Source organism: Plasmodium gallinaceum (assembly GCF_900005855.1).
Source record: "Plasmodium gallinaceum strain 8A genome assembly, contig: PGAL8A_v1_119, whole genome shotgun sequence".
Lineage (NCBI taxonomy): Eukaryota > Apicomplexa > Aconoidasida > Haemosporida > Plasmodiidae > Plasmodium > Plasmodium gallinaceum.
The window spans coordinates 587,359-600,756 of NW_021628276.1; the positions used below are offsets into that span (position 1 = coordinate 587,359).

The following is a 13,398-nucleotide window of genomic DNA, read 5'->3' on the forward strand; positions in this document are numbered from 1 at the left end:
TTTTTTTTTTTTTTTTTTTTTTTTTTTTTTTTTTTTTTTTTTTTTTTTTTTTTTTTTTTGAAATAGTGAAAATAATTTATATTAAAATATATGTAAGAAAGAGGATATTATTATAGTTTGAAGATTAATTGAAAACATTTATGAAACTGTTTTATTTCTTTTTATTTGTTTATCATTTTAATAAATTTTAAAGTATATATATAAAAATAAATATAATTGAATATCCTTTTTAACACACGTCATTTAGAAAAAATAGTATTAATTGATTTTATAGATATTTATTATAATTAAGAAAAATTATTTTCTATGTAAGTAATTTTAAAAGTAAAAAGAGAATTAATCTTTTTGTTAAATATTCAATATATAATTCATTTTTTTTTAATTTTTTTTTTTTTTTTTTTTTTTTATACAAAAGAGAGAAGAAATTTCTATTTATAAATATGTATTCCTTATGGAAAGAAGTAAGTGAACAAATAAAAAAAAAAGCAGAGGATTTGAATACAACTTTTCAAGAATTGAATATAAATAATATATCAAAAGATAATGGAAAACAAAAAGGTTGTAAATTAAATGAGAGAGAATCAGATAAAACAATAAAGGATAGCATACATGACAAATTAAACTTAATAAATAATAAATACCTAAATAAAGATTTTTGTGAATTACAATATTATAATAATAAATTTATAAATGGTTTTAATAATATAAAAAAAATAGTTGGTGATATATATAAAGATAAGTTAAATAATTTAAGTAATGATGATTCAGATAAGAAGAAATTATATTTATCGAAAATTGTACCATGGAAAAAAGCAGATATTATGATTTCTAAAATTTATAGAAAGAAATATGAAGAAGGGTTTCCTATTAATTTACCAAATAATAATTTAAATAATGAAGTATATGAAAAGATATTAAAATTAAATTTAGACAGAAATAGAATTTTGAATACTAATATTTTAGAAAATTATAATTTTAATTGGATAAAAAAAAAAGAACAGAGTGAAAAAATAATGCAAGAAGATGAAAATTTAATAACTACTAAAAGTTTTTTAGTTCCTTCTTATATGTCTGAAATAGATTTTTGGAAATCTTATTTTTTTAATATAGATATAATATATAATGAAATTGCTGATGAAATATATGAAAATAAAAAAAATATTTTAATGAGTTATGAATCTGAATACACATCAAGTAGAATAGGAAATAAATTAGAGGATCAAAAAAATAACCATTCAATAAATGAAAATACCTTGAATAATTTGAATTGCGAACATACGAAAAATAAATCAGAGGATAAAAATGATTTTAAAATAGAAGATAAATTAAATAGCTTAAATGAAGTAAATTATACAAATAATATTAAGGAAGAAAAACATTTTAATTTTGAAAATGAAATCAATAAACAACATCCAAAAATTGAAAATGATATAAATAATACTTGTAAAATAAATAATGAAATTAATATAAACAACTTAAACAGTTTAAATATATCAGATTATTCACAAAGTAATTCTCATTCTAATAAAAAAAATTATAATATTGATATTATAACAAAAAATAATTTAGAAACGAATCTAATGGAAGCAAAAGAAGATAACATCATTTCAGAGAAATTTATATCTACATCAGTCAATGAAGAAGAATATGTAAAAAATGCAAAAATAAATGGTTTAAATATATATATGGATAATGATATTTATTTTAATTTAAGTGAAAAATCTAATAAGTTTTCAAAATTTTTGAATAATTCTGATTACAATGATAAAAAAGAAGATATTTTATTTTCTTCTAATAAAATAAAAAGTAATACGTTAAATGAAAATTATATAATTTCTGAAAAAAAATTAAAAGGAAATACTGAACAAAATGATAGTACTTATAAAAAAGGAAAAGACGATAATAACATTAGTTTAAATGAGATGAAAGATAAATTATATTCACCTTTAGATATATCTGAATATAATTTAAAATTGTTAGAAGAAATTAACCAATCGAACAAAAAAGAATATGAAAATGATTATCAAAATAATTCGTATGAATCTTTTTCTTCTAATAATAACATAAACGAAGAAAAAGGAAATATATATTCTAATTTTGAATGTAATGATAAAAATTCGAACAACCCAAGTGAAAATATTACGAATGAAGAAAATAACAATACTTCAAATTTTGTTAGTTGTAAAAATGAAAGTATTCTAATTGAAAGTGATCCAAATAAAAAAACTAAAAATAATTATAAAAATAGTACAAAAAATGAAATAGAAAATGTACTTACTTCTGATAATAATAATTCTGTAAATATAGGAACGAAAAAATATGGATTTAATGAAAAGAAAGAAACACAAAAAGAATATGAAAATTGTTATATAGATTCATATAAGAACATGTTGGATGATACATGTAAAGAAAATAATATATTTCCCAGCAATATGGATTGTAATAAAATATATAAGGACTTTAAAAATAGTGAAAACAGTTTGAAATCTGATTGTATTATTATAAAAAATGATAAATCTAATTTTGAATTAAAAGAAAATGAGGTTACACAATCATATAATTTTCTCAATGAAATTAACAGTATAAATACAATGAATAATATGAATGTTAATAGTGAAAAAGTAAGTAGTGAAAATATGAGCAAAGAAAATTCTTATTTTGATATTTTAAATAATTCCACTCACTTCAAAAATATTGAAGAAACAAAAGAAAATATAAATTTTAATGTAGACAATTTAATAGATTTATCGTCAAATAAAATAAAAAATGACTCTGATAACTTTTTGAAATCAAGTGATATAAATATTGATGAAATAAATTTTGGAGATGATTTAGAATTTGATTTTTATTCAAACAAATTTAATGCAGAAGAATTGGAGCAATTTGAAAAGGATCTTTTAAATGCGTGAAAATCATTATTAAAATTTTAAAGATGTATTAGAAAAAATATTTCTTTATATTTCATTTGTAAATTTTATTAAATAAAAACATATTAGTATAATGATTTACATCTATTTTATTACACACATGAATATTTATTTATCAACATTAAATTTTATATAATTACTTATATTTTAATATAATTTTATAATTTTCTCTCTTTTTTTATATTATATTATATATATATATATATATATGTACATAGATTTATTTTTAACATATTTAAGTAAAAATTTAACATTTGTATTCTTTAAATAAAATATATCATAAATTATTAATTTAGATTTGCATTATTTATTTTTATCTATTATTTTTTTATATTCTAAAAATAATATATATACTTATAGAAACACTATAGAATTCGCTAAAATTGATAAATATTATAAAGAAAAAACAAATACAACAACAAAAAAAAAAAAAAAAAAAAACCTTTATTACAAATTTTGTTTTAATTTATATTTAAGTTTCTTATTTTGAAATTTTGTTTGGATAATTTATTTTATTTTATTTTATTTTTTTCTTTTCTTTTCTCATTTTTATGTATCTTTTTTTAATGTTCTATTCAATTATTCTATAATTTAATATATTTTTTAATCTATAATATATATACATATATGTATATGTGTATTTTTATGTTTTTATAAATTTAAATTTATAGTTTTATAAGAAAAGTTAAAATTGGGTTTAAAGGACTTTATACAAATATAAAAAAAAAAAAAAAAAAATGAATACATAAAATATTTTTTTTTCACATAATATTAGAAATACATATATATATATATATATTATGAAATCAAATTGAAAAATTTTTGACATATATAATTTTTAATTTTTAATTTGTATTTTATTATTTAATGAAAGGTCTACCATAAAGTTTTGTTCTAATACAATCAAAAAAAAAGGTTGCTCTAGATTTCCACGTCATTAACAATTGAATATAAACAGCTTTCCAAAAGGTAAATGAAAGAAACCCACCTTTAATTTCATAAAATGGAAGATGTGCAACTACTTGATGATTCCCTATATAAGCTAAAGATCCTTTCCATTTTTCTATAAAAGATGGTACAGTTAATTTTTTATCTCTTGTTAGAAAGTTGTTAAATACATTTGACAAATAATATGCTTCTTGTTTTGCATTTTGAGCTGTAGGTGCTGGTGATTTATAGTTTTCATCCATTTTACATAAATATTCATGAAATTCTTGTTCATTCATTTCTCCTTTTTTATTTTTATCATAATCCCATTTATATTTACTTGCTTGAGGAAATACCTCTGATAATTCCTCTGATTTTGATTTTAATGTATCAGATGTTAATTTTGAACAATGTAAGGAATCAATAAGTTCACTTGTATATTTTTGTAATTGTAATGGAAATATTTTCTTACAATCTCCAATTGCATAAACATTATTAGATTCTACTCCTATAACTTTTAACTGGGAATCCACATTTAATATTTTGTTATTAACCTGTTGAGGTATTTTTTTTAATAAATTATTAACAAGAGTAGTTTGTGCTAATCCGCTAGCCCAAATAAGAACTCCATAAGGAAATTTCTTTTTATCACTTTTATCTATACTCGATTGAATATAAAAATAATTTTCATTAACCTCTGTTACATAATAATTGGTAAGTACATTTATATTTAAATTTCGAAAATTATACTTTGTAAAATCAGATATATTTTGAGTAAATGTTGGAAGTAAATTTTTCCCTCCTTCAATAATACTAATAGATATAAAATTAAAAATATCCTCATAATTTTGTTTAACTTCTCTATTAACAAAATCAGCAAATTCTCCTGCTACTTCTACTCCAGTTGGTCCTCCACCTACAATAACTATATGAAGAAGATTTTTTTTTTCTTCATTTGTTGTATTTGGTAAAGTACTTTTTTCTAAATTTTCAAAAAACTTTCTTCTTATTTTCAAAACATCATCTATATCTTTAACATAAAAAGCGAACTTATCTACCCCTTTAATATTAAATGAATTAGTTTTAGCACCTACAGCTATTATTAGATAATCATAATTTATCTTCATTTCATTATTGTCATTATCTTTACAAGTTATATAATTATCTTTATAAATTATATCAGTACATTCTAACTGTAAGTAATTACCTACAGAACCATTTTTTTTTAAAAAATTTCTTACACTTTCTGTACATACATTTATACTTAGTGTTCCACTACATAAGCATGGTAATAACGGAGTAAAGGTAAAATAATTTCTTGGAGAAATTAAAGTTACATCATATTTTTTGAAGTCAATATTTATTAGAAAATGCATACCACCCCATCCTGAACCTAAAATTACTACTTTTTCTTTGTTCTTACTATTAATTTTTTTTATTTCATTATTCCATTTATTTTCTTGAAAATTTCTAATTTTTCTTATTAAATTACTAATTCCATTTTTTCCACTTTTTATTAACATTTTTATAAATATACAAAAAAAAAAAAAAAAAATAATAAAATATTAATATATAAATAAATAAAATAAAAAAAAAAAATATATATATTTTTTAAATTTTACAAAATATTTTTAAAACAAATTTAGTACATATATTTAAGTTTATATATATAAATGAGGAATTTTTTTAAAGTTAATTAATAAAAAAAAAATTAATACAAAAAAAAAAAATATATATTCCTTTTAACTATGGAAAAACATTTTAATAACTGTAAATAATAAAATACAAAAAATTAATTTTAAGGATTATCTTTAAAAAAATCGTGTACATTCCGACAAAAATAGAAAAAATATATTTTTAATTTTTTAAAAAGGAATATTATAAAAAAGAAAAAAAAAAAATATAAAATAAAAATAAGGAGGATAAAATAAAGAACTAAGAGCTTTATACGAAAAACCAAAAAAAAAAAAAAAAAAAAAAAAAAAAAAGAAAATTATATATGATTCCCTTTTCTTAAAAATATGATACATTAAAGATATATAACTTTATCTTTTAATATATTCTATAGATTTATAAGAATTTTTATAAATATGAATGTAACAAAAAATTTTGTATAATTTTTAAAAAGATTTACTTTGAAATATTTAATTTTCACTAATATTGCTTCAAATATGGAAATTATTATTATTAATGTTTCTCTTCTACTCTTCTATATATTAGAAAGAAAAGACTACTTAGTTTTTACTTAATATTTAAAATAACTTAGTAATATTTTTTCACTTCTAAATATATTTTTTTTACATTTAAAAATGTTTTTAAAGTTTTTATTAAAAAACAAAGAAGGATATAATTATAAAAAAAAAAAAAAAAAAGAGTAAAAAAAGAGCATAAAATATATAAATGTATTTATTAAAATCTTTTATTAAAATTAAAAATTATTTAATTTTAGGTTCTTTATTTTATTTTTTTTTTTTTTTAGTATATGTATTTTTGTAAAACATATATATGTATATTTATCTTTACAAAATCGAGAAATATATTAGTATATATATATACACTTTAATAAGATACCATAATTTAAAAAATATAATATTGCCATATTTTTTTAAAAAATAACACATTTAAATAAAAATAAAAAATATAAAAAGTGAAATCTATATAGATTTTATTTTTTTAACGTAAACTTATGAAAAAAAAGAAAAAGGGAATATATGAAAATGAATATATATATATAAGTAAAAAAAATAAGAATAACAATAAAAAAAAAAAAAAATAAATTAAAATAAATTATATATATTTCTTGTAAACATAATACAAAATAACATATATATGAATGAACATATAATTACTATAAAATTAAAAAGTTAATAAAAATATATTTAAAGATATACATTTTTTTTTCTTTTTTTATAAAATTTTTTATATACTATCTATAAAAACAAATAATATAATTTTTTACTAATTTTTTACTAATTTTTTCCTAAAGATATTTTTTAAATTGTAGTTACATTTTATTAATTTTTGTCGCATTTACCTTGTTCTGTCTAATTATAATATATTATTTTTTCTTGAATTATATTATTATCTATTTTATTATCTGTTTCTTTATTTTATCAGGTTCTATTAAATTCTATTTTATTTATTCCTTTAATTATATTAGTCTTTTGGTCTAAATTCTAATGCTTGCTTTTTTACTTTTTTTTCATAAGATTCTCTATCTTGTTGATATAAAAGAAAAGGTTCTGCTTGTGCAGGTGAATTGGGATTAGGGTTATCTAATAAATCCTGTAAAAATAAAAATAAAATTATGATTATTACAATATATTTTTATTTTATTATAAAAAAAAAAAAAAAATAAGATAGAAATAAAAATATGAAACAATTACTTGAATTCCTAAAAGAATTTGTTTAATTGTTATTGATGGTTTCCAGTCTTCATCTTCATTTAATATAGATAAGCATACTGTGCCTAATAATAAAAAAAAAAAAAAAAAGAAAAAATAATAATAAAATAATATAGGAAAATAAATGTAATGTATATTGAAAGAAATTATTTTATTATTACCAGATGGATATATATTAGGATGAAAAAGAACAGTAGTAAATTTACATTTAGGTGGTTTACTTGGATAATCTTCTGTAAATTCCATGGTTAAAGGATATTCTCCTCCTTCCCATAAACCTCCCTATATATATAAAAGAAAATATATATATAAAAGAAAATATATATATATATATATATATATATATATATATATATATATATAAAATTATATTATGTTTATACCTTTTTTCCTGGTATTTTACATATCCATTTCATTATATCTAAACCCTTACCATCACTCATAGGACTATATTTAGCTGAAAAACCAGCAGGATGATCTTTTCTCCATTCTGCTCTTTCTTGAGCTAATCTTTTCTTAGCTATAGACATTTCTTATCATAGAAACCTTGTTTTTCCCTCTTTATATTTATATATTACTTCTTTTCTTTTTATTATTATTATTTTTTTTTTTTTAAAATAATATTTTTCTTCTTTTTATATATATATATATTTTTTTTTTTTTTTAATAATTTGAATTTTTTTTTTTTTTTTTTTTTAATCTTTTTAACAAATTTTAAAATTTACTTTTGAACAATTATATGATTTTTCTTTTTTATTATTTAAAATTATAAATCAAATAATTTTTTATAACTATAAAAAAAAAAAAAAAAAAAAAAAAAAAAAACAAAAAATTTTGATTATAAAATATACAATATTTATACTATTTTAAATTTATTCATAAAAATGAATACATATAATAATAGAAGTAAAGTTAAAACATAGTTTTATATAATTATTCTTAATAGAATATTCAAATTGAAAAGAAAAAAAAAAAATTCAATTAGAATATATGATATTTCATATATAAAGAAAATTAATATTATTGGCCATAGAAAAAATAAAAATTTTTATAGATAAAAATTACATAAGTATTTTTTTTTTTTTTTGGTAAATATCTATAATTATGTACATTCTTCTATTTTTTTTTTTTTTTTTTCATATGTTTTTTTTAAATTTTAATATAGTTTCTTAAAGCATTTTATGAAAATGAAAGTAACAATTTGAATAAACGAAATAAATAGAAAAAAAATGAAGCATATTTTACACAATATTACAAACAATTTGATATAAAGACGTGAAACTAAATTTTTTTGCATAGAAAATGCAAAAAAAAAAAATAAATAAAAATAATAGTAACTCCTAGAAAAAAAGAAATAATTCATATTATCCTTTTTATTTTATTTGTTTTTTTGTTATTTAGAAGGGAAATTTTTCTATATTAAAAAAAAAAAATTATACCAAATTGTTTATATTCTTTTTTTCAAAATATAATTTTTTTTTTTTTTTTTTTTTTGAATTAAATAATCTTTAAATATTATTTATTAAAAGGAAATTATATATATATATATATATTTTATAATTTATTAAAAGAGGAAATAAATAAAATTTACACAGGTACTTCATTATTTTCTATGGCATATATGTGAAAAAAAAATTCATTAATGTCTATATTTTCTTTTAAAAATATTTATTTCTTTATTTTTTTTTTTTTTTTAGTATGTTCTTTTTTTATATATTGCATAAAAAATAATAAAAAAGACATAAATATATTTTAAAAAATTCTCTAAGGATATAAAAAATTATATGTACCATATATAAAATATATAATTCATAAAAAAAAAAAAAAAAATTGAATTAAAAGTAAAATAGACATAAATGTATGTTCGTATTAATGGATTCTTTTAAATATTATTTAATCATTTTACATTATAAATGAATAATGGTATATATCTAAATATACGTATTACAACTTTAATATGTCGTTATATAAATAAATAAAAAAGAAAAAAAAAAAAAAAAAAAAAAAAAAAAAAAAAAAAGCTACATTTTTAAATATCAAAAATGAATTCTTTCTTCTGTGAAGATACTGAAGAAGAAGAAAAACTCTTAAACAATATTTTAAAAAACACAGAAGATAAATTACCAGAAACAATTGAAAAAATAATAACTTCTCATTTAATTAAAAACGATAAGGAAAATAAAAAGGAAGAATTAAATATTAAAAGTGAAAGCAGTGAAAATATATATACAAAAAAAGGAAATGATGAAAACAGTATAATTGATAAATATACAAATGAAGAAAAGATCAATTTTAATTTAGAAACAAATATTTTCTCTTTTCATATAAAAAAAAATGGGAAAATAAATGCAGATATTTTCTTTATACCATATAAAAGTGAAGATGGGAAAGACATAATAACAAAGTATGCTTATAATTATGATTATTATGATATTTATTCGTTAAATGTTGAAAATATTAATAAATGTATTCACTCAAATAAACGAAAATTAGAAGATAATGAAAACTGCTTAAATATAAATAAAAAAATTAAAATTAAAAAAGAAATAGAAAATGAATCAAGTTACTCAAAATTTTCTGAACAAAGAAGGGAAAATTTTCAAAAATTATTAGTTCATTTTAGGGGAAGATTATTTATTGGTAATAGTGTTATTTATTCCTTTTTTAAAACAAAAACATATTTATCTATGTTACATAATAATGAAACTAACGAAAATAAAATTGAAGAATTTCATTTTGTTGACAAAAAAATACAGACATATAACTTAATTAAAAAGGCAACATATTGGAAGCAGGATGAATATCCTGATATATCTGATACAAATATACAAAAACTTCTTTTTTTTTTAATAATACCACCATTATATAACTACAAATATGAAGAAGAATTAAGTAGTAATATTATTTTTTAACATGAATAAATTTCGAATAAGGATAAAAAGTCTACATTTATGAAATATATTAATTATTTCTATTTAACTTAAAAAATTTATTATAATTTTATTTTTATATGAGAATATTTTAAAATTTATAATATAAAAATATCATATAATAATTTATAACTATATATATATATATATATATATACATATATAATTATTATATATTGATATTCTATTTTACTGATATATATAATTATTATATATTGATATTCTATTTTACTGATATATATAATTATTATATATTCATATTCTATTTTACTGATATATATATATAATAAAATAAGATTTATTATTCATATATATTAATTTTTTTTTTTGTTATTTCTATTTATTTTTGAATATAATCTTTATATAAAGACAATGTTTTTGGTGATAAATATATATTTTTATTTATAATTTTATTTTGAGTTTCTTCATTTAACCATTTAATATTGTTTATCAATTTCTCTAATTTATATTTTTTATCAGAATCATCAATTTTCGTTTCATTTATATAAATAATATAATATAAATGTTTTGCTAACATTTCTGAATATATATCTAATTCACTAAAACTATTAATCAAAATTAAAATATCTTTGACAGTTTTCTCATTATATGTAATTTTGTTATTTAATATTTCTACTGCTTTATTTAAAATCAAAAAAATAATTTCATTGTTAATTTTATTTTTAGAAAATATATAAGACGACAAAGAGAGATGATGCAAATTAGCAGTATCAATCAGTTTTTTTAAATATATTTGATACAAGTTAAATATGTCTTCATTACAAATATTTAATTTTGTGTAATAATATAAGATATTACATAATGTTGAAATATTCATTTTTCTTATATTTAAAATAAATTTAGTATTTAAATTTTTTATTAAATTTTCATTTTTATTGTTTAATTTAACCATACTACTTAGTATAAAACTTAATTGTTGTTCATCACACGAAAGTACTTTTTTTTCAATTTCTGTGAAAATATTTGATAAAAATACTGGATTTTTAATATTTAATTTTATATATCCATTTATTATTAGAGATAAATGTCTAATTGTTGCAAATTGGATTTTCGCATTGGTTTCTTCATTAATTATTTTTAAAAATTCATCGGGTACTTCAAAAGAAATTCTAGAACATGAATTAATAACTAATGATAAAGATTGTGTATTCATTTTTTTAATATTTTTTGTTATTTGTAATAATAACATTAAGAAGAATTTGTTTAATAATTCTTTATTATTTTTAATAATAATTTCTTCATCATATTCCTTTACTATATTTAAGCCTTTCAATATATCATCTTTAATAGTTTCTGCATTTTTTTTTACATTTTCCACATCTAGAATATTTTTAAAATTTTCTCCAATTGATTTTCCCAAAAATTTGTCACTTTTTTCTTCTGTATCATTTTCAATAATTTTACTTTCATTATATATATGATTATTTATATAATCATTAAAATTATTTTCATCATTTTTATCTTTATTTCTTTCAGCAAATATTCTAACATTAATTTCATCCTGATATAATTCATTATGCTTATTATCTATATCATTTTCATAGTTCTTATTTTCGGAATTATCAAGTAAACATTGTTCTATATTATTTTCACTGTTATTTTTTTTATTTTCATGAATAATATTAATTATATTTCCTTTTTTTCTAAAAAAAGTGTAATCTAATTTTTTATTTTCATCTATACATATTTTTTTCAATTGTTCGTTTTGATTTTTCAAAAAGTCAGGTGATGGTTTTACTACTTGAGAAAATGAATTTAATAACATAGCTAAACCCTGAGGTGAGCATGAATTTTTATATTTATGAAAATTTTCTAAAAAATAAATTAACAACTTTAATGACATTTCTCGAAATAAATAATCATTACAATGTTTTGTATAAGCATTTAGGGTTATAATAACAGGAAAAGAATTATTATTTATTTCTAATTTCATTATCTTAGAAAATATTAATTCAAATAATTTCCTATCAAAATAATTTAAGTTATTTAATGCATGACAGATATGAGCACAACCTAATAGGTCAATTTTATGTATTTCTTTGTTTTTTATTTTTTCTGTAAGTTTGTAAATTATTTTAGCATCTCTATATTTTACTTTAGAATAAGCATATAATATTCTTCCAATTTCTTTTATGTCAAAACTATTATAAATTTTATTTGCTCTTTCGCTTAATTTCTCCCATGTAATTTTATCAAATGGACCTTCATCAGAAACCCTCTCAAAAATCTTCGTAATTCTACTATGGCTCATCCATGGAATACCAGCTAAAGTGTCATAAGATACATTTTTTTTTTTTATTATAAAAACAGAAATATTATTTAGTCTTCTATCAAATAATTTAGTTACTTTATATTTAAATATTAACATAATTAAATATCTACTTTTACTTTTTTATACTTTCATATTTAAAAAAAAAAAGAAATTTTATACACTATTGAAGGAATATATTAAAAAAAAAAAAATAATAAAATTAAAAATAACTTATTTTAATTACATTTGCGCTATTCTTTGATCATAATAAATTTTATTTGAATGAATTTTAATTCTTTTTATTAATATGTTATACATCTTCACTATTACAAAATAACATTATAATTTTTTTTCCCAATTTTTTCTGTTAAATATTTTCGAAAATAAATTTTCTTTAATAAAAATTAATATAATTTTTTTTTTTTTTTTTTTAAACACATAACTAAAAAAAAAAAAATTTAAAGAAAAAATTATTGAAATTTCTATTTTAAAAATCACTTTTTATATATACATTTTAGGTTCAAAAATTTTAAGGATAAAAAATTCTTAGAGTATAAATAGATAAATAAAATATTATAATAAACTCATTAATGTTTTTATATATTTATATACACATAGAAATGTTTTAATATATTTATAAATATAGAAATAAAGAAAAATGATTAATTAATTTTTTTAGTAATTATAAGTATACAGAAATTTTTGAATGTACATAAAATTCCTTAAAAATATTAAATCAAACTTAAAATAAGAAAAAATTATAGAGTAATAAAAATAGAAACATATATATGAATTACATTATAAAATATTTAGATATATATTCTTTTTTATAAATTAGAACATCTTTCAAAAATCGTATAATTAAAAATATATTCAAATGCATATCAATGTATACTATAATTTTTTTTTTTTTTTTTTTTTTTTGTTTTAAATATGGA

At 16.9% G+C, this 13,398-nt stretch overlaps 5 protein-coding genes across 5 annotated transcripts; 2 read left to right on the forward strand and 3 right to left on the reverse strand.

Annotated features, from left to right (window-relative positions):
• Window positions 1–440: 440 nt before the first annotated feature.
• On the forward strand, window positions 441–2,909 carry PGAL8A_00427800 (BSD-domain protein, putative; the record flags this gene model as incomplete). The annotated part of the gene is made up of 1 exon (XM_028673006.1): window positions 441–2,909. One exon carries the CDS (start codon window positions 441–443, stop codon window positions 2,907–2,909), a length of 2,469 nt encoding a protein of 822 aa, XP_028529502.1.
• Window positions 2,910–3,787: 878 nt separating this feature from the next.
• PGAL8A_00427900 (type II NADH:ubiquinone oxidoreductase, putative) lies at window positions 3,788–5,377 on the reverse strand (the record flags this gene model as incomplete). The annotated part of the gene is made up of 1 exon (XM_028673007.1): window positions 3,788–5,377. One exon carries the CDS (start codon window positions 5,375–5,377, stop codon window positions 3,788–3,790), a length of 1,590 nt encoding a protein of 529 aa, XP_028529503.1.
• Window positions 5,378–7,010: 1,633 nt separating this feature from the next.
• Window positions 7,011–7,788, reverse strand: PGAL8A_00428000 (SUMO-conjugating enzyme UBC9, putative; the record flags this gene model as incomplete). Its single annotated transcript, XM_028673008.1, has 4 exons — window positions 7,011–7,139; window positions 7,241–7,323; window positions 7,420–7,540; window positions 7,642–7,788. The coding sequence occupies 4 exons, from the start codon at window positions 7,786–7,788 to the stop codon at window positions 7,011–7,013; spliced, it is 480 nt and encodes a 159-aa protein (XP_028529504.1).
• A 1,512-nt stretch (window positions 7,789–9,300) lies between these two features.
• Window positions 9,301–10,170, forward strand: PGAL8A_00428100 (conserved Plasmodium protein, unknown function; the record flags this gene model as incomplete). The annotated part of the gene is made up of 1 exon (XM_028673009.1): window positions 9,301–10,170. The coding sequence occupies one exon, from the start codon at window positions 9,301–9,303 to the stop codon at window positions 10,168–10,170; it is 870 nt and encodes a 289-aa protein (XP_028529505.1).
• Window positions 10,171–10,528: 358 nt separating this feature from the next.
• PGAL8A_00428200 (conserved Plasmodium protein, unknown function) lies at window positions 10,529–12,577 on the reverse strand (the record flags this gene model as incomplete). The annotated part of the gene is made up of 1 exon (XM_028673011.1): window positions 10,529–12,577. One exon carries the CDS (start codon window positions 12,575–12,577, stop codon window positions 10,529–10,531), a length of 2,049 nt encoding a protein of 682 aa, XP_028529506.1.
• Window positions 12,578–13,398: the final 821 nt, after the last annotated feature.